Here is a 21,562-nt window from a genome sequence, read left to right as displayed (position 1 = left end):
TTTTCTTACTGAGATGTTCTTGTGGTTCACATTGCACTAGAAGTAACTGGGTTGGTAATACACACCAAGGAGTGAAGGTTTGCGAGCTCAGGGCCTCTTGGGGAAGGAGGCAGATGGATGCTGTCCAGCAGCTTGGGGGACCCTCCAAAGTTGTCACGGCACCCGCCCCCGACTGGAGAACTACATTTCCCTGGAGGCCTTGCGGCCCACAGCCCGGTGAGGAGGAAAAACGTGCTCAGACCCAGCCTATTGACTCTCATCGTGCCTAAGACGCGCCAGCCTGATTGGAGGGCTGTGTCGCAGTGCACCTTGGGGCTTGTAGTACAGCGTGTTTACGGGTCAAGCTTCTGTGCGATTCGCCGCGGCGCTGCGGCGCTCCGGGCGCGCCCCCGAGGCGGGTCCAGACGGTATGCGCGTGCGCCGCGCCCGAAGGGCTGGCCGGCACCTCCCGCGGGGCGGAGCCGTCGGTCCCGCGTCTCCGCCGCTTTCCTGCCCCGCCCTTCGCCAAGGCCGGCCCGCCCCTCCTTCCCGGAGCCACAGCTGAAGCGGCGGCGCGAGCGGCGGCGGCGGCGGCGGCGGCCCGGCGGGGGGCGGCGAGTGGCTCGCGCGACACGCGCCGAACCAGCCCGTATGCGGTGACTCGCGCGGCGCAGGCGCCTCCTGTCTTGCCGCCGGGCCCGGGTTTCCCGCGGCGGGATGTTCTCCCGACGGAGCCACGGGGATGTGAAGAAGTCCACGCAGAAGGTGCTGGACCCCAAGAAGGACGTGCTGACGCGCCTGAAGCACCTGCGGGCGCTGCTGGGTGAGGCGCGCCCCGGGGCGCGGGGCTGGGCTCGCGGGTGGCTGGCCGGGGGCGGGGCGGGCCGGGGGCCGGGACCTTCCTCCCCGGGCCCGGCACTGTTCCCCGCGGGCAGGTGCGGGCTCTCGCCGGGTTCGCGCCGGGCCACCTAGAGCCTGCGGCGCCGTGACCCCTGCCCGGCGCCTCCCCCAGGCGCCTCCCCCCGGCGCCCTGCGCACACGCAGAACGGCCGCCTCCTCTCCGTTCTGTGGTGTCAATGTTTGACGCCCCAGGTAGGCGAGTCCCCAAGTGTGCCCAGCATCTCCTGAACTGTCATCTCGTAAGTGGGCCCCCGCCCCTTACATTTTTTTTTTTACTTTTGGGTCGGAGTCTTCAAATAGACTGGGACTCGAAGTGCTCCCAAGATAAATTTGATTTAGCTGTTATCTCTCTCCCCGTGCTCCTCCTTTTATTTTCATTTTTTATTTTGGGTCTGGCTGCTTGTGTTTCTTTGTGTGCTTGGTGTGAAGAGGGCTCCTGCGGTCTGCTGGCAAGGAGGGGTGGCTTTCCTGGGGTCGAAGAGGCTGCTGCCTCATTGCTGCCAGCATGACGGTGACGGTTCCGTGCCTTCTACCATTGTTAGGGCTGCTGGGTGGAGGTTCTGTGGAGCCTCGGGGCCTGCAGTTGACCTGTGATGAAGCTCATCCTTGTGGCTGTGAAGTGTCCACAGGGCTTCCTGTCACCCGCTGCATGTGATCTCTAGCTGCTTTGCTAGGCTGTTTTGTTTTCTGTTTTCTTACCTACCTAGTCTAAAGTTTTGTTTAGGACCAAACACCTTGCAGTCTCTAGTGTTTGTTTTTTTTTTTTGGGGGGGGGGGGGCTAAGAAAAGGACACCTTGTTTCTTCTATATATATTTTTATTCTTAAAGTGAGCAAGAATCACATAGTCTTAATGTGATTAAGGAAATGTTCACTTGAGGAAATATGAAAAAAAGAATTCGTTTTATACGTGAGAATTTTAAATAAAAATCTTGTTCGTGAGATTAAAAGTTGCTAATTATTTCTATTTATACTCTGAAGTACCTCCGAGGAAACACACATACACACCTACTCATCTACACACCTACCTGGTTCCCCATGCAAATTTAGGGTCTCAGATTCCTTGAGATTTGTACTATGTTGTTCACTTTGGAATGAAATGTAAATTAATTACTTATTGCTACAGGGATTAGTTTTCAAGAGTTTTGAAAGTAAAGGGTAGTTGTCCTTGGTAAATTGAACTGTCTGCTACCTGTAGTAAAATCTCATGCACACACAGGTTGCATTGTGCAGAGTTCTTAGTAGTGACTGATTAACACCTACTGCAGGAACATTTTTGATAAAGGAGAGTTGAACAGTATTTTAAAGCATTTGATACTCTGGGACTTTCTGTGGTAGAGAATTTGAACTTTTGTTCTGTCCAAGTCTGCAGGATTAAATTGGCTACATTTTGTAAAGGCAAAATCATTAAACCTCGATCAGTTTGGTTTCTTAGAGATGCACAGTACATTGTTACGATTCTGAGAAAGTAGTTAGTTTTCAAGGCTGTGTGTGCTTTCACTTTAAGGTGCATTGTCTTATATTGAGGAACTTTCTTTCTTTCTTTTTTTTTTTCATTTCATTTCATTGAGCTCATTAGGATCTCAGTTTTGTAGCTTAGATAGGTTCTTTGATATTAAGTTGTGGGGTTTTGTGGACACATATGTTTGTGGAATGACCCAGTGTCCTTTATTGCTGTAATTTTTATCCATAGGGACTAGGTTTTTGTAAATGTGCCTGAAGAATTCTATTCATAATGCCTAACAAAGTTTCGCTAACCACGAAAGACTTTAAAAGAAAAACAGTACATTAATGTATCAGTTCCTAGCACATCATGTACCTTATTTGTTTGCTACTTAAGAAAAAGCCTACTTAGAAAAAAAGGCCTCTTGATCTGATAGGAATTAGCCAAGATCAAGAAAACTATTTGAAGGAAATGAATGGATATTATTGTTGTATTTTTATTTGCATATTTATGTAATATTCTTGCTTTTCACATATTTTGTCTTCAAGCGATAATAAAGATGTTCTTTTTTTATATATATATACAAAAATGATACCATTGACCTAGATTTGCTGCCTGTGGCTACATCACTCTGGCTGGTTAATAGCCTGTCTTTGAACCTCAGTTTCTTTATTTTGTCAAATGAGTATGGTAATGTCTACCTTGTAAAGGTTATTGCTAGTATAACGTATAAACTACTTCAGCTTGTGGCAGGCATGTAACAGTTTCCTCTCCCATTACTTGCCTCCCATCCTTAGTAGGATAGGTCAAGTATTTTGATAGGTAGTTTCCCACTCCCCCCTCCCTTTTTTTAGATTTTATTTATTTACTCATGAGAGACACACACACACACACAGAGATAGGGAGAGAGAGAGAGAGAGAGAGAGAGAGAGAGAGGCAGAGAGGCAGAGACACAGGCAGAGGGAGAAGCAGGCTCCATGCAGGGAACCTGATGTGGGACTCGATCCTGGGTCTCTGGAATCACGCCCTGGGCAAAGGCAGGCACTAAACCACTGAGCCACCCAGGGACTCCCCCCCCCCCCCGCACACACACACCCTTTATACCTGTTAATTTGTTCTCTCTTTATAAAAATTAGTCTGTATTTAAGACAACTGGCTGAGAAACACACAGTGAACCATGGAAAGTAGAGTATTTCAGGATCCCTGGGTGGCTCAGCGGTTTGGTGCCTGCCTTTGGCCTGGGGTGTGATCCTGGGGTCCCAGGATCAAGTCCCACATTGGGCTCCCTGCATGGAGCCTGCTTCTCCCTCTGCCTGTGTCTCTGCCTCTCTCTCTCTCTATGTCTCTCATGAATAAATAAATAAAATCTTAAAAAAAAAAAAAAAGTAGAGTATTTCTCATTCATGGTAATGGCTCCAGTTAGAACTTGCTTAGTTACTTTCATCCTGCTTTGTATTGTAGATTGGCTTGATATTATTAACTTCATTTTTTTTTAAGATTTTGTTTATTTATTCATGAGAGATAGAAGGAGGCAGAGACATAGAGGGGGAAGTAGACTCCCCACAGGGAGCATGATGTGGGACTTGATCCTAGGACCCTGGGATCACAACTGGAGCCAAAGGTAGATGCTCAACCACTGAGCCACTCAAGTGCCCCAACTTTATTTTACAAAGTGGGAGACTGAGTCCCACGCAGATGTTACAAGGGCCAAGCCATGGACTAAATGGTCTGTATGTATTATGTTACTTACAGGTAGAGCAAAGATCTTTCAGGTCCCCTGACTTCCAGTTGTCCCTGCGTTGTTGAAATCATCAATGGGAGAGTAAATGAGTAAACAAAACAAAATAGAAATCCCCCCAAAATCTGTGTATTGCTGTCTTGTTCTAGCAAAGATTCCATGTTTAATTAAAAATTAAGTGCTTACTATGAGTCCCTAAATAGAAATGGTATTGATGTAGCAGGAAGAATTAATGTAATAGTAAGCATATAGTATGATATGTAATTAGATAGTGGCTTATATTGTGGACTTCTTTATAGGATTTCAAAGGGTCAAAAAAGATCATTAAGCATGGCACAAACAGAAGAGCATCTTGAAGGAAGTTTTACTCATTCTGGTCCCTGAAGGATGGTTAGACTAGCTCTGTCCAGTAGAAATATAATCTGAGTTACAAGTTTAATGTAACTTAAAATTTTCTAGTAGTCACATTTAAAAAAGTAAAAAGAAACAGCTGACATTAATTTTAATAATAAATAATAAATAAATAATTTTATTTAATCCTGCAGATCTAATGTATATTATACCAACAGGTAAACAATATAAAATAATAATATTTTTTACATTCTGTTTTTCATACCAAGTCTTTGAAATCCAATGTGTATTGTATACTTATTACACATCTCATTTCAAACTGCATTTTAAGAGCTCGGTAGCCTCATGTGGCTAGTGGCTGCATACTGGACAGAGCAAGGTTAGGACAGGGGGAGGGCAGCTCTGAGCAAGGGGAGATGGGAGCTGATAGTGGAAATACACATAGCAATGATATAGAAAGGTGAGGAACACTAATCTGCATCTTCCTCCTGTCCAGTGAGGGAGTCATGGGGTGATGTTAGTCATGAGGTAGAGTGCTAGAACTCTTGCCCTGTGGGTGTTCACAGTGTCAGATGTGTGACCAGAGTGCTGTGTAGGCCAGATGTAGGGGCAGGAGAATGAGTTGGACTGGGAGATCTTGGTGAGGGTAGAGGAGTGGTGGCCTGAGTGGCAGAAGCTGAGGCACTTTGGGGGTCAGATCAGAAAAGGTCTTGTTTGTCTGAATTGGAAGCTCATATCTTACCTTGCACGTGAGAGGGCCTGTTTGAAGAACTCTTAGTAGGTCAAATGATAAGATTTGAGAGCTGCCTCTCTGTCTGCAGAACCCAGGAAAATAGATTGAGGGGCGATGAGGGGGGTGACAAAGCTGACAGCAAAGGAACAGACAAATGACAAGAGTCTGAAATAAGATGCTCCATAAATGGAGAGGAGGGGTGGGATTTCAAAGGACAAATGCAGCAGGAACTAGTGATTGTCTCGGTGAAGTAATGAAACTGAGGTTCGCAGAAGCCAGACGAGGAGTGATCAGTCTGAAGGAGAAGAGATCTGGGATAAGAGGCCTTAGTCAAGTCAAATCATGTGACATCAGGGTTTGGGCCAAATATTTGGACCCAGAGTGGAGAGAACAGTCTCTCACAAATGCTCTGTATATACTGAGTCAAGTGGAACATTTTGGTATATTTCTTTTTAAGCATCTGTTACTTTAGGTAGGGACAAGTTCACTTACAATTTTAAATGTTGCCATTTAAACTCATTTTATTATTAGCATTTTCCTACCTTTTTTTCCCCCTCTCATTTTTATTAACTATAAACAGTTGTTGAAACTGTGTATTGTAAGTTAGCTTACCATTTCCTGAATGGTTAAATTGTTTCCTTCCTTTCTCTCTTTCTTCTTTCTCTGATATAATACTGCTCTAAACATCTTGGGAAGCAGCTTTTTCTATATTTTGTGTTATTTCCTTAGAACAGATTCCACTGAAGTCAAGCTGCTGAATTTGAACATGTTTATGACTTGATTCACTGTGCTCTTTCCTAAGTGTTGCTCCCAATGAGCCTGCTGGCAGCAAGAATTTCCACTCTATTCTGGCTAGCAATAAACATATTTGTGTAATTTGATAATTGGAGGTAGGCATTTTTGAGAATGGAGGTGTCAGGGATAGGGCCAGAGGAGTTGGGAGGAGATCCTGGCCAATGATAGGGGAAGATGAGTTTGGTGTTAGGGGTGTTGAGTTTGAGAAAAGGGCAAGAATCAAGTGGAAGTGCCTAAGAGATTGTTGGACATGGGGTCTGGAGATTAATAAGAGGATAGAAAGCTATGGTATGGTTGTTTATTGGCATCTGGTTCCATCAGATCTCCCCACAACCTCTGATGCACAGATAGTGTTCCTACCCTCAGCTTATATATAGATGAAGAAACTGAGGCTCAGTGAGCTTAAGCTCACAAGTAGTTAACTACTTGTCTGTCAGCACCCAGTTGATAAGTGGCAGAGCTGGGACACCCGATTATAAAGCCCACGTTTTGCCTCTACTAGTTATCTGACTCAAAAGTATATTTATATATCAGAAAATATATTTACACACCACAGTGAATGTTAACATATAAACAAAAGCCCAGGGATTTTTGCATGTCTCCCAAAATGTTGCTGGGACTTGTGCTGCTCTCTTCCTGGTCTGTTTTACTAGATTCTTCTAGGGAGACTTGAGACGATATTTGATTGCAGCATGGCAGAAGATAAAAAGACTTCTTTTGTGTTCATTGGCCTCTCTCTGCCCTTGGTGGGCTTAGCAGGTGGTAAAATATTTGGATGGGCATTAGTGCCAACCAGAGCAAAGCCTGAGCTGTAATTTCAGGCTTTTCAAGTAGTCTTATATGGTCTTTATTTTTTAACCTGGTTTGAAGCAAAGTCATTTTGCCATAATGCTCCCTTTGCCAATTTTTCATCAGTTACTAACATTTTATATCTGTAACCTCTGGAATGTAAGATGAGCTTTGGACTCAAATACGTGTAACACAAATACACCAATCCCTGCCTCTAGGGCTCAGGGATGTCTGGACTTCTGAGGCAAGAAGAGTGGACCTAGGATAAAAGTCCAGTCGAGCTCAGATGTTTTGTTTGGGACAACTGGAAAAGGCTAGCTTCCTCCTTTTATTCTGGGAAGAGAGAGAATTGATAGATCCAGAATAGTTTGATGTAAACTTTTGTAATTCGTACTTTTATTTTGTTTGTAAGTGCTTTACTTGCAACAGGGCATAAATACTTTTACTAGCTATTTAGAGTACTGATCTTTCCAGAGATAAAACTGTAGAGAATTGTTTATTTAAAAAAATTGACTTTCAAAATAGCAAACTGATTCAATTTAAATTTAAAAAGTTTTTTAAAGGAGAGATATGTTATTGTACTATAAAATTAAGAATAATATATAAACGTGATAAACGACTATCCTGACTTTGCATTTTAAAAAATTTCAGTTCCACAGACATTTTTTTCAAGAGTGTATGGGTGAGTGCATATGTGTGTACGTCTCTGTGCGTGTGTGTGTGTGTGTGTGTGTGCATGTCTATCTGCTCAGGAGGGCTGTGGATTCAGATATTCTTAAGGCAGAAGCCCAGGACTTGTAGTTTAATAGGAGAGGTAGACACATAAATAACTGCATTTCCCATCTCAGTGGAGGGGATGAAACTGTAGAGGTGGCCACACATGGTGCAGAGGCCCAGCAGAGAGGCCTCTGGGAGAGGTCTCCAGTGCTTCATGACGGGGGAGAAGGTCTGAGGTGGGTTTGGAATAACGAACACAGGATTTCCCAGGTGGACAAGTTGGGGATGATGGGACTGCAGAGAGAGAAACTTGCGTGAAGGTAATGGTGTAGACACCATGGAGTTAAGTGTACAGTGGCCTTTATCCTGTGGTATAGGCAGATGTTTGGAATCAGAAAGACGTAAGTAGAGAATAGGAGCCAAATTCTGTGTGTCACCTTGGTGAGTGGCTCAGATGCCCTGAGATTTAAAACACGGGTGCTGGGAGAGTAAGAGCTCCCATCCTTTTGGATTGCAAACCCTAAGGGTATAGCATGGGCTGCCAGTGTTTATCTTTCCCCAGCATGGAGGGAACCTGCCTCAAATTGAATTCATAATCAAGAGGGAATAGGACAGAGAGATGGAGGGTGAGCTGAAAGGGTCAGCCATGTCTGTGCCATCTCCACTCCTGAGCTTCTCGCTTAAGGTGCTGGTAACACCCAGTTTTTGCTTTAGCTAGCTTAAGTTATATTTCTGAGTCTTGAAATGGAAAGAGTACAGATTAATATGTCAGGAAGAGAGGGGGAAATCCCAGATCAAGGATGGGTGGGTAGGTGCATATGTGTAGATACACTTTTTATATTTAAAAGCTGAGCTAATTTGAGTATATACATATACTCATGTATATATATGTGTGTGTGTGTGTGTGTGTGTGTGTGTATATATATATATATATATATATATATATATATGAAGGAACTAATACAAGAGCAAAACTGAAGGAGAGGGAATAAAAATGGAGAAAGGTGTGGTCTGCAGTCAGATCAAGAGTGTGGGGCAGGAGATCAGATGGCTTGACAAGAGGGACACCACTTCCTGTAAGGCCACTTGGAGGAAGTAGGAATGGGGTGCTAAATGTGGAGGGAGCTCTAACACCATGGCTTCTGTTTTCCTGGCAAAGGTAAGAGGTAGGTAGAGCTAGCTGCTGAGCCAGTTTTCTTGCTGGTGTAGTGATAGGAACTGAGGATGTCTTGTTCCCTCTCCTGTGCCATGCATCCCTTTAAAATAAGAGAAATATTGTAGTCTGTAAGATTTGTTGTTGTTATTGTTCTTTTGGGGGGTGATCTTATAAATGCAATTAACTTATATATTCAGTGCTTGGCCAGAAGCGGGTGGGGGAATGTACATATATAAAACAAGGACAGTTTAGGTAGTGCAGATATTATCTGGCCTTCCACTTGGTGACCATGTGTCCCAGATTGGCAGCAGATGGGACCAGGGAAATGCTGTGTTCTCAGTGGTCTTTTTTTCTTCACACCTCTGACTGTGGAACCATTTGACCTATTGGGTGTGGTTCTAGTGGTTAGGGGTAATTTTGCTCATCTCCATTTTTGCCTTTAATATGGCTTAACCTCAGATAAGATGTAACTTGACTGTACTGATTGCTCATATTCATGTGGCACCTTACACTTTTGCAAAATGTTTTCTCATATTCTCATTGGTTCAATGTGCTGCCTTATGCTACCAATTCAGAAAGGACTTCACCTTCTAGATTCTTAAACCTTGTTTTTGAGTTAGTTCTGAATCCCCATTTCAAATCTTTAAGTGTGATTTTTACAAAAGAGATATTTCATCACCATTTTTATATCTTTTATATTGTTTTATTATTTATTTATTTATTTATTTATTTACTTTTAAAGATTTTATTTATTCACGAGACAGACACACACACACACACACACACAGAGGCAGAGACACAGGCAGAGGGAGAAGCAGGCTCCTTGCAGGGAGCCCGACATGGGACTCTATCCTGGGTCTCCAGGATCACACCCTGGGCCAAAGGCGGCACTAAACCACTGAGCCACCCCGGCTGCCCCTTTTGTATTGTTTTAGAAACTGAAACCACATCTGAAAGATATTTTATTTTATTGGTTTTTTTAATTTTTATTTTTTTGAAAGGTATTTTAAAAGTAGTTGTAATATTAACTGCAAATATGTAATTTTGCTATCACAACTGTGGTTTAGCTGATAAAGATAAGGAGCCCTTTGATATTTTCTTGTGCTTGATTTTAAGTGATGACACATATTCACTGAACTTCAACTGTGGTTTCAGGGACACATAGGTACTAGTGACATTGCTTGTGTCCCTCTGTGGGAGCCCCAAGAATGCGGCACTCAGATCTCTGCTGTGAGGGTCATGACTGACTGGTGGCTCCAGCTGCTGCCCTCATGTTCACCACCACTTCTTAGCCAAAGCTGAGCTTCTCTTGGACTACTTGGAGTTACTGAGTAAGTAGGAGTGCTATTGTGGTCCACTCATGCAAGATCCAGATGGCTCTGAAGAATGATTTTTTGCTTGAGGACTCCCCATGGGTATAGTAAGGACCTTCTCACCACCGAGTTGGAGTCTGAGACTCTTCCTTCCCAACCCTCCTTCCTTCCCCCTTTCCTTCACAGGGGTCAGATGTGCAATGTGGTTGAAGCCAACTCTCCCTGCCTTCTCAGGTCTCTCCCCTTTCCCCTTTACAGACGGTAGCACTGATAAATATCCTGTATGTGAAATTCTGTCTTGGTGTCTACTTCTCAGGAAGCCCAAAATGACACACCACCCCTTTCCCCAGAAGGTGTAGCCATTCCTACCATCCAAAACCCTTCCAGGAGACAGCATGAGCACACTCTGTCCTCCACGTAAACTTTCTTTGTCCCTTTGCCCTAAAATGATCATTCCTCAGAATTCCCATAGCAGTTTGAACTTCTCATTTGACATTTATGGCCTTTGGCTTTGTGTCTGGTGAATCTCCCCTACTAGATGATAAATACGTTGAGAACATGAAGAGCTTCTTGTTCATCCTGATTCCTTTTGGTAATGTATTTCCATATTTGTAACCATAATAATTAGCATTGAATCAGCACTTTTCATGTGCCAAACTGCCAGAAATACTTTTACATGCATTAACTTATGTGATCCTCCCAAGTGGGATATTGTAATATTATCCTCATTGTACAGATGAGACAGAGAGGTTAAGAATCTTGTCCAAGGTTACACAGCTGGTAAGTGACAGTCAGGATTTGAACCCAGGCAGCTGGCTCCAGAGTTCCCTTGTTCATTTAACAGTTATTTTTTATCCACACACAACACGTGCCAGGTGCTATATACAGCATTGGGGATGCCAGAGCTTGCAATCCAAGTCTAGGATAAATAAGTATTTAAAAAAGCAAACAGACCCCAAAATGTGATTTCCAAATAGATGGATATAAGTCTGTGGGGGCGTAGCAGCCACCTGATGTTTTGAAAAATTTCTGAAAGCCTTTCTGCCTCAGAGATTGTTTTCACAAGCCACATGTTCCCATGATTAAAGTAATGATTCAAGACTGTGAATTAAGGTCTCCTGAAAAAGCCCCCCAACCTTCTCCTTTGTGTATGTGCACTCATTATCAGACCCACCCCTCTCATCCCAAAGTGAACAGCTGTAAAAGAGGACTGTTTGCATGGACAAAAGGCTTGAGAAGAGATTGGGAAAAGAAGTTTGGGGAGAGGGCAGCAGGACCAGAGGGCTGTTGGTAAGGATAGGCTTAAGTGAAGCTTGGGCAGGTATCCTAGATATTCTTTCATGGAAATAAAGTTGCAGAGACTTTATTGTAAAAATTTAAATACACAAAAACCAAAACAGTCACTGTCCCCAAAAAGGACCGGTTATAACTAGCAAAAATTCTTTCAATGAAATCTTTGATAGTATTTTCAAGACTGCTTGGAGAGGGGGAACAGATGACATATATTGCTTCTTTACAACTTTTTAGAGGGATTAATGTGTTTTATTTCTGGTCTTATTTCTGCCACAGATAATGTAGACCACTGTTTTCCATGGATTTTATATATAATAAGATATCCAAGGATGTCTTTGAGTTAATTAGGCTTGATGTAGTAGAGCTTATGCTGAACTCCAGAGTAGAAGTAAAATATCACCTTGTCTTTCTGTGTGTGTGTGTGTGTGTGTGTGTATGTATATCATATTGCAGCTGTTTATTTTGGAAAGAAAGGTTCCATTCCTCTCTTCTTGCTCCTCAAACAAATATGTACACAAACAGACACATCATTTTAACTGAAGTAAAAAGTAAATAATTAACTGGAAAGGTATTTGAAACTTAGAGGAGAGGATATAGTTATATCCTCAGTACATAGAGAGCTCCTACATTTTAAGTTGAAAAAGTATAACAGAAGTTTAATATATATATATATATATATAACACAAATGAAGAAATGACAAGAACCAATGTTTTAAATGTCACTTTTAAGTTGTCTAGGATATATAAACTTACAAATAAAAATGTATTTACTTATTATATTAGCAAAGTTGCTGTTGTGTGTTTTTCCCTTAATGATTCTTCCTGGTTATCTGTGTTTGCTTTTGAATATACCTTTGATAGGATTATAATTTCGTATGATCTCTCTGGAAAGTAATTTATTGGTATCTGGTCTTAAAAATGTATGTATCATTTGACTTGATTCCCTTTTCTAGGAAATGGTGATAGGTATAGTTAAAGACTATTAAGAAATGCATTGCAGCATTATTCTCACATTTAAAATTTTATTTGTTGAAATTCACATAATATAAAACTAATCATTTTAAAGTGAACAGTTCAGTGGCATATAGTACATTTATAGTGCTGTGCAGTCACCACACCTCTATCTAGTTCCAGAACATTTTCATCACTCCAACAGAAAACTGGTACCCATTAAGCCATCACTTATTCTCTCTTCCCTCCAGCCCCTGGCAACCACCTGTGTGTGTATTTAACCAGCTGGGAGATTTCTTTTTTTTCTTTTTAAAATCATTCTGCTCCACCAGAGTGAGAGTAGAATTGACCCTTGAATGATAGGTTTGAACTGTGGAGGTCCACTTATATGTGTTTTTTTGTTTTTTGTTTTTTGTTTTTTATAAAAACAGTACAGCACTGTAAATGTATTTTATCTTCCTTATGATTTTCTTAATTGCATTTTCTTTTTTCTAACTTGCCTGTATTCTTACAATAAAGCAAGTTAGAAAAAAGAAAATGCAAAATACGTTTTGTTTATGTTATTGGTAAGGCTTCTGGTCAACGGTAGGCCGTTACTAGTTAAGTTTTTGGGGAGTCAGAAGATACACACAGGGAATAACACCCCTAATCCCTGCTTGTTCACAAGGTCAGTTGTATATGTTGAGCATATTTATACTAGTCAGGACTCTTGGTTACAAGTGGCAGAAACTCAAACTAGCTTAAAAGGGGGATTTAATGATACACATAACATTTGGCTTTAAGTATGTATGATTGCTGACAGAAATGTAAGTGGAGTCCAGAGACACTCACCCATTCTCATGTCCACTTTCTTTTTGACCTCCCTCTTGTGAAAAATACTCCTTTCCACTCTTGGTTCTGTGTTTGTTTTCTGTGCTTCTTCCTCATCCTCAGGCTGACTCTGCCTGGTGCAGGAGAGATGGTCCCTGAAAGCTAGTGACCCTTAAGAAGAGTATGGTCTCCCTAGGACCCCAGGTCCTGAGAATACTCTGATTAGCTTTACGTAGGTCTTGTGCCCATTTTTTTTTTTTTAATGTGCCCATTCTTGTAAGAGATGGGGTACTCTGATTGGCCAGCCTGGATATCATTTTCCCTGTTCCTAGAAACTGAATCTCATTTTGGCTCATATATTTCTGAGAAAGTAGTTCTGGAAAGGTGTTCTGATACATTGCCACACAAAACAGTACTGCTTATATCTCGGCTCATGCCCATGTATGTCCCAAGGGTATTGACTTTTGTGTTGATAATCCTAGGTCATGGAGAAAGCTTTACATGACATTTTGTAAGTTTTACTTAAGACTGTGGGAGTTATATTTGAAGATTTATCTAAGTTGAGGGAAGTAAGGGTTTTCCTTTTAATAAATGGCTTTACCACTCTTTGAGTTCTGTCTTAGACAATATACATTGTTTCTAAGTCATTCCACAAGGAGACACTGAGGGCTTGCTGTGTATCAAATGAAGCTCTGATTTCATGAGATTTGGATTCCTTTAGGGCAGATGGACAATAAATAACAAGTAAATGTAGAATATAATTTCAGGTAATGATTATAGTAATATGAGGCTTGATGGGGATGTGTTTATGCTGGTCTAGGCAGCAGGATCATAGAAGACCTCTCTGAAGAGGGGTTTAGAGTCAAGATCTGAGTTAAGCAGGCAACAGCTTGGTCATTACTTATGGGAGTCGTGTTCTCAACAGAGGGAAAAGTGCAAAGGCTCTGAGTCATAAACAGGCTTGAGAATCTAATGGAAGTCAGTAGAGGTAGAGGAGTTGTGGGCAAGAGAGGAAAGGGTAGGACCAGTGGGCCTTGTAGGTCTCAGTGAGGACTTCAGATTTTTCTCTAAGTAAGGTGACATGGGGAGCGACCCGAGCTGACCTTTAGGACCTTTGTGAGGAAAGCTTTTCTTTTGGCTTACTTTTTAGAAAGTCTGATCCTTTGCCCCAATACTGAGCAGTGGCTGGAGGCAGAAAGGGGAAGAGATGAGAGAAAGGAGTGGTGCTAGAGAAGAGAAGTGAGTAGCTGTGGAAGCCATGGCAGGTACAGGTTTTGAGGAAGGTGGGGACATGTGGCCTGTGTCTGTCCTTATTGCATCAGTGAGTAGTGTTGAGAAGACAGGCAGGTAACACTGCAGCCCAGGGGACAGGAGAGCTAGAGTACAGTGGGGTCATGTGATGGGGTGCATACAGCAGCTCAGGCATGTAACAGGATGGAGGTGGGCTTGCTAGGTTACCCCAAATTCCAGTAAGAGGCAAGAAGCAGATATATTAGAATATGCCCCTGGGGCACCTGGGTGGCTCAGTAGGTTAAGTGTCCAACTCTTGATTTCGGATCAGGTCATGATCTCAGGGTCTTGAGATAGAGCCCCAATTTGGGCTCTGTGCTAAGCATGGAGGCTGCTTAAGATTCTCTCTCTCTTTCTCTCTCTCTCTCTCTCTCTCTCTCTCCCTCTCCCTCTCCCTCTCCCTCTTTCTTTCTCTTTCTGGCTCTCTCCATCTCTCTCTGTCTCGGCCTCTTAAAATTAAAAAAGTACCCTTGATGTTGACAAAAAATGGAGATAGATCTACCAGCTGCTGAAAAAGAATGACCACAGGTAAATGTTCATTAGTCAGTGTAATATTAATTTATATCAATGATTGCGAAGAGAAACCAATGGTTGGTTCTATTTCAGGAACCTGTTAAATTAGAGCCCCATTTGTACTTTATATCATGTTTTTTTAGTGGAAAGGCCTGGGGGAATCTTGATCTCTGGCTCAGTGTTAATTGATGAGATGTGCTTTTTATGAACTGATGTTGCTAGTTGAGTGTGCACTGATGGAGAATCTGTTCTAGCAGTTGCTTGTCAGTGCCAGGTTTACACAGAATGAAGAAATGTGACTTAATGTATGCTAAGGCTACAAGGTAAATGAACCTTATCATGATTGGAAATATCATCACTTTTTCCATTCCAGGGTGTCACACATGTGCTTGTCCCTACTCAGTGTAAGTTATTGAGTGGCTGGACAGAGATAATTTCTTCTTGTCTGGCTTTTTTTTTTCTGCATTTCTTGGTAAGTGACAATTAGAGAAACACCGTTTTCCCTAAAGATAGCAAAGTCCCCTGTAACTAGGTCATTACAGGGCATCATGTGCAACATATGTGCTATATAGTATAAGTTTAATTATAGCATTGGACAGAGGAAATTTAAGTTATTTGCTGTTTTTAGGGCCTTTTGGTCTTGGTAAAGATAGTGTTTAATATATTGTATGGGTCTTGAATGTACTTCAAAGTTAGTAAGACACGTTTAGAGAACATTATAGTCTGGTGTCATGTCTGCAGAGTTGTTCCTTTCTTTTTTATGGTAAATAGGCTTTGAAAAATACTTGAAAAAGATCTCTTTCCAAAACACTGTGGCAACTTCTTTTTTCCAAAATGAAAAATAGGTTTATAGTTTTTTGTTTTTTCCTTTCTCTAGTTTTCCTTCTTGCCTTACCTTCCCTCTCTGGTAATTGCAAGTCTGATTTCTTTTTCTATGAGTTTGGCTTTTTTTTTCTTTTTTTGATTTCATGTACAGGTGAGATCACTGAGTACATATTTATCTTTCTCTAATTTACTTCACTTAGCATAAGGCCTTTAAGGTCCATACATGTTGTTGTGCATAGTTCTTTTGGTTATGAAATTTAATGTACTCATTATAGACATTTGAATGGTAGAAATCAAAAAATAATTTAAGTGTAAGAAAGCTCTTCAAATTCTGCAGTCCCCTAATGAGCATCATTAGAATTTTGGTAAGAATGTTTTCTTTTTTTTTTTTTTTTTTTGGTAAGAATGTTTTCTATGCTTGCTCTTGCTTACATGTATCCTCTTCTCTCTGTTTTTTTGTCTCTCACCCAATCTCTGTCTGTCTCTCTGTGTTATGGAACACGCATAAACATAGTTTTACATGAATAGTCCTTATGCATGGTCTAACCCTAGATTTTTTTTTAAAGATTTTATTTATTCATGAGAGACACAGAGAGAGAGGGAGAGACACAGGCAGAGGGAGAAGCAGGCTCCCTGTGGGGAGCCTGATGCGGGACTCGACCCCAGGATCACGACCTGAGCCAAAGGCAGATGCTCAACCACTGAGCCACCAGGTGCCCCTAACCCTAGATTTTTGACTTACCACTCCTTGGACATTTTTCCACATGAGTAAGTAAAGGCTTGTATAATACTTCAGTGGCCATCTTAGGTTCTATTGGGTCCATATAACAAATTATCTTGCCACCCATTCCTCAGATAGTGAGTTTCTGGTCTTCTCATGCTGCCATCACATTGAAGCCTGGGAGTGACAAGATGGCTGCCCGGTGACCAGAGGCCTTTGGTTTCTTGTGTGAGGGGATACAGCAGACTAGTGTTCACGGCTGCTGAGAGGGTGGGGGACATTGTGATGGATTTCCGGAGGTAAAGAGAGGCCCTTGAGAAAGGCCATTTCAGCTTTTGCTGTGGTAACTTCATAGGAAGACCACCTTTTTAACCTGTGGAGGAGGAAGTCCTTTCACTTGCAGGCTAACTTTGGTGTCCTAAATAAACTAACTTCTGGCTCCAGTTTTAGGTTTAGTAACTCTTTTGTTTTGTGACTTCTACCAGATCTGTGTGCTTAAAAAAAAGTACCGTGTTTCCAGGGGCGCCTGGGGGGCTCAGTCAGCTAAGCATCAGACTTCAGCTCATGTCATGATCCCAGGGTGCTGGGATCAAGTCCTATGTCAGGCTCCTCCTCAGCAGGGAGTCTTTTTCCCCTCTCCCTCTCCTGTCCCTCTGCCAACTCATCCTCTCTGTCTTTGTTTTTCAAATGAATCAATAAAATCTTTTTAAAAAAAGTCATGTTTCCAGCTATGCTTGTCTGTACCTCCTCTGTCGCACCTGTTAATACTGGATTTAGGGGAGCAGTGTGAGAGCCTGACTGCCTGGGTTTGAGTCAGGCAGTGACCTAATCTCTCTGACCTTCCACTGGCCATGAGGACAGTACCTGTTTCCTATGGCTACTAGAGGCTTAATTAAGTTAATATATTCAAAACTCTCTTGTAAGCTGTTGCTATAATTATTAATAATAATTATTTGATGTAAGTAAGATGGCTCTCTCTGCCTTCATCACCACTTCTCTGCCTCCTTAGTTGTTGGCAACGGGGGTGGGTAGAGGTTACCAGTTAGCTACTATTTTATCTGTTTTATTTCTATCTCTGACTCCCTGGTGAGTGGTTTTGACTGTAATATAGGCTAGCCTCAATTCAGATCAAGAAAAGTAGCCATTTTGCATGGACTTAAAAAGTCCTATGAAACTTGAGTCTAGTATATTAAAATGTATGTAAAGCACATTTGATTTAAACATTGTATTTCATTGGTGTATATGCATGTTTTGCTATACTGGTACTTCATATTGGTTAAAAACAAAGTCTTAGAATCCTGTATTTGAGAAATGTATGTCAAAATGTTTAAATAAAGTAGCTCTGCTTTTTAAGACTTTAGCATTAAGTAATTGGAGTACATCTTTATAAAGAATTACTCACATGTGGACTGTCAGTCCTGGGTAACTAAGTGTTAATATCTTCCTGACTTATAAGAATTTTACTTTCTACATCTAGTTTACCTTATAGGTATAGAGAAATGAAAATAATACATTTTAGTAGGATGGATATCTTCTACAACCTCTTCAGTCATACTACTAATTGTTTCCTGTTCAGCTGTCAGATTTCATTTTGGTATTTACAAGGATGTTTTGGATGCAGGTAACAGAAAATACAAATATAAATATAAATGATAAGGAATTTTTTTTCCTCTTATAAAAGCAGCCCCAGGGCAGGTCAATCCAGAATCAGCTAATTCATTCAGCAGTTCTGTGATGTTGACAGTCCAGACTCTTTCTGCTTCCTTGCCTTGTCATCCCTAGTGTCCTCAGTGTGGCTGGCTTGTTCTTAAGGTGGCAAAGGCCTGCAGCCATTACAAGCATTGCACTCAGATAGAACAACATCTAGAGGCAGGAAAAAAGGAAATACTTCTTTGTGTTTCTTTAAAACCAATTAACCTTTTCCAGACATCTCCATCAGAATTCTTCTCACTTCTTATTGACCAGTGTTGGGTCATAGGCTTGAGCCTAAACATATCACTGGCAAGGGGCGTTTTGGCACTGTAATTGGCTCAGCAGCATCAAGTCTTACCTCCTGGGGCTGGGGATAGGTCAGCCTCATGAAGGACATGACTGTGGGTGAGGATGAGCCCTGAACAAGTAGGGGCTCTGTTTGGAAGAGGAAAAGGTCTGTCTGTGGGAGCGGGTGGGGTGGGAGGCTGGAGGGAAACCAATAGTGTTTCTCTAGGCCACTCTTGCTTTTTAGTTTAAATGCTGTGGAGAGCATCTGTGAAAGTAAATCATCAGTCATGGTGAAATTTTGAATACCTGTGTGTAGTTTTAGGGAAGAATGGAAGAATTTAAAATTTTGCACTGTAACTGGTATACATGGCTGTAACGTATGTAAGAAACAAAACTATCAACAAAGTTAAAGATGAGTTGGTCCACTTTCTGCAAATAGGAATGTAGTTTAGGCCCCAGTATGCTTCCAGAATCATTATACGAGGGTTCTAGGGGCCTTTTTCTTCTCTTGGGTCAGGCTGGTGGTGCTTGGGCATAGAGGCACATGTGTATCTGCTCTTGGCCCTGAAGAGGACTGAAAATTGGATTAACAGTGTGGATGAGGCTCACTTGAATGGTGGGGCAAAAGCCTAGTTGGCTTGGATACTAGGTTAGATGGGTGGATTTAAACTGTTTATTTTTTTATTATATATCACAAGTTACATATTTATGAAACTTATTTCACATGTATTCAATATTTAAAACAACTTAAATCCTTTTTTATGTGTAGCACATGGCCTATGCACGCATAAATACATTCAATTGATTCAAAGTCAAAACTGAGACTGGGGTTCTCTTGAGTGAATATGGAAAGGGAAAAGGGAGGGCATTAGTCCCTGTGGCTTCTGGACTTTACTCAGGCAGTCTTCTCCAGAGGTTTTCGCCCTCAGCCTTGCTGTTGCCTTTCAGCTAGATGGGGAGAAATGATTGCCACCCAGAGGTTTTAGCTGGACAGAGGAGTGGGGGAGGGTAGCTTTTGGTGTGGCTTATAGATTATTTTTGAGATAAAATGGGCAAATACTAGAAACAGTTTATTGGCTCTTGGTTGGTGGTGAAGGAGAGTGAGAAATTAAAGATTTCTTTGAAAATTAAGGAATAACCCCAAGCTCCATAAAGCTATCTGCTGGTTGCTTCTCTGTGGTTAGTTTGAATGTACTTCTCTGGGCTTTGTGATTATGTCAGGCAGTGTGCTGATATCTGTTGCCAAACACACAGAAAAAACTCACCTCAAAGGCCTGGGCTCTGTAGTTCAGTATTTGTCCTCCCTTTCTTTACTGGCTACTGCTAGTGCTGTGGAAGGGGACTGGCATGAGCTCCTTCAATGGGGAAATTGGCAATTCCCATTTTCATGAAATGAGGGGCTTGAGTAGCACACCCCTCGTTTCTCATCTGTTTACTTATCTTCCTGTTCTTTATTTATCTGGCTCTCCTTTACACCCCCAAGGCGATGATGATTTTTATATATTCCTGACCTGATTTCCGGTTTTGATTTATTCCTCCTTGTCTCTGAGGCCTTTGTGTGGTTCAGATTTGAGTTGGGACACCAGATAGGAATTCTGCCCAGATCTCTGACTGTGTCACCTTGGGCAGGTCACATAAGATCTAGAACCTGTGGTTTCTTTATTTTGATCTACCTTACAGGGTTATGGGTGAGGGTCAAATAAAAGAAATTCTTGAAAGTATCTTTAAAGCATAAATGTATAGCATTATTAATATTCTCAACCTCCCAAGTGGCTTTGTCTACTTCCTGCTTTGATGCTCTGCATAAGCTAGGTCATGGTGCCTTTTGTATTACTTATTTGTTTACCACTGAACCCTTAAAGACCCTGTGTCTTATTCTCTTTGAATTTGCTAGCACTTAGCTCAAGGCTAGTTGGCATGGGAACTGGCTCAGTAATGTTTGAATGAATGGGTAAAGAATGTCTATCTAGGGGCACCTGGGTGGCTCAGTGGTAGAGCGTTTGCCTTTGGCTCAGGTCATGATCCTGGGATCCTAGGATTGAGTCTGCATCTGGCTCCCTGCAGGGAGCCTACTTCTCCCTCTGCCTATGTCTCTGCCTCTCTCTCTCTGTGTCTCTTATGAATAAATTAAAAAAATCTTAAAAGAAAATGTCTATCTAAAGGATGTTTCTGGTCAGAGTTACTTTGTTTTTGTTGTTGTTCATTGTTTTTTCTGAACAAACCTTACTCCTTATCTCCATGCTTCTTGAAGTTAGCCTTGTTAAAAATCAGGCTATTTTCTTGTGTTCCCTTTTGCAGGTTGTTAAATTCCAGGATCTGTGTTCTCCTCCAAGATTTGGGCTTACTTTATAAATATTCATCTGATGAATCTTGCTTTTAAAAAATAAGACAAATCAGTCCTTTCAGCTATTGAATTAGAGATATAAAATATGTAATATTCGTTTGTTTATTCATTTAACAAATATTCCTGAGTACCTTTCAGGTACCAAGCTCTGTTCCTGGGGCTAAGAATAGAGCAGTGAACAAATCAGATGAGATTCCTGCCCTTATGCTGCTTCCATTCTAGTGGAGTGTCAGTCAGTGAAGAAGGAAATTAATAAATGAGATAATTTCAACTAATCTTAAGTGGTCTAGAAGGAATCATGTGAAGAGGACTCCTAGACCAGTGAGGAGAGTTATAAATAAAACTCATGTTATAAATAAAACTGATTATGTTACCTATGTTATGCTCTTAGTTTTCAGGTTACCTGAAAAGTATCTAATGGTCTTGATGGTGAGTATTTGGAGCTCTGTCCCATCCATGCCTCATCCACAAGAAAGACAGCAAATGGTTGAGGAGGAAGGTGGTTATTACCTGGACTTCTGGTTTCACGAGAGCACCTCAGTCTGTATGAGTGCTTCTCAACCTTGACTAGAACCCTCTTTGTTCAGGTTGCTCTATTTAACTATCTCTGATAGACCAAGGGGGACACAGGGAAGATGAGGGAGTCATCAATCATCCAATAACCCCACAGTGCCATCTTGCTGTGTCAGTACACTGACACCCTCAATGCCAGGGAAATTGCTTGCTTGCTTATGGCATTCTATATCCAAGACCTGTTTACTGGTGTGCAGTCAGGCATCCATCCATCGCAGAGCCTATGAAGGAAGAAGGCAGAGTGATCAGATGACATATGAAGAGTGACACAGTGGCACTTTTAGATTTCTTTGAAGATGTAATGTGTGATCCCAGTTCTGAAGGATGAGAGGCAATGAACTATATGGGG

General features: G+C 41.7%; 1 protein-coding gene across 9 annotated transcripts in view; it reads left to right on the top strand.

Moving 5' to 3' along the window:
- Positions 1-512: 512 nt before the first annotated feature.
- The window catches only part of RALGAPA2 (Ral GTPase activating protein catalytic subunit alpha 2), a 320,348-nt gene continuing 299,298 nt past the window's right edge, over positions 513-21,562 (top strand). For 4 of the 9 annotated variants that reach the window (XR_011996989.1, XM_072736512.1, XM_072736511.1 and 1 more), the window contains exon 1: positions 513-802. Coding sequence is in view for 6 of the 9 variants with exons in the window: in XM_072736512.1 (XP_072592613.1) it covers positions 697-802 (106 nt within the window). In the remaining 3 variants the exon portion in view is untranslated. The remainder of the gene's footprint in view (positions 803-21,562) is intronic. The other 5 variants (XR_011996990.1, XM_072736515.1, XM_072736513.1 and 2 more) reach the window with 3 other exon arrangements.

This window comes from Vulpes vulpes, chromosome 14 (assembly GCF_048418805.1).
Source record: "Vulpes vulpes isolate BD-2025 chromosome 14, VulVul3, whole genome shotgun sequence".
In the NCBI taxonomy this organism is placed as follows: Eukaryota; Metazoa; Chordata; class Mammalia; order Carnivora; family Canidae; genus Vulpes; species Vulpes vulpes.
The sequence above is the reverse complement of the archived record's forward strand: the minus strand, read 5'-3'. Positions and strand labels throughout refer to the sequence as shown.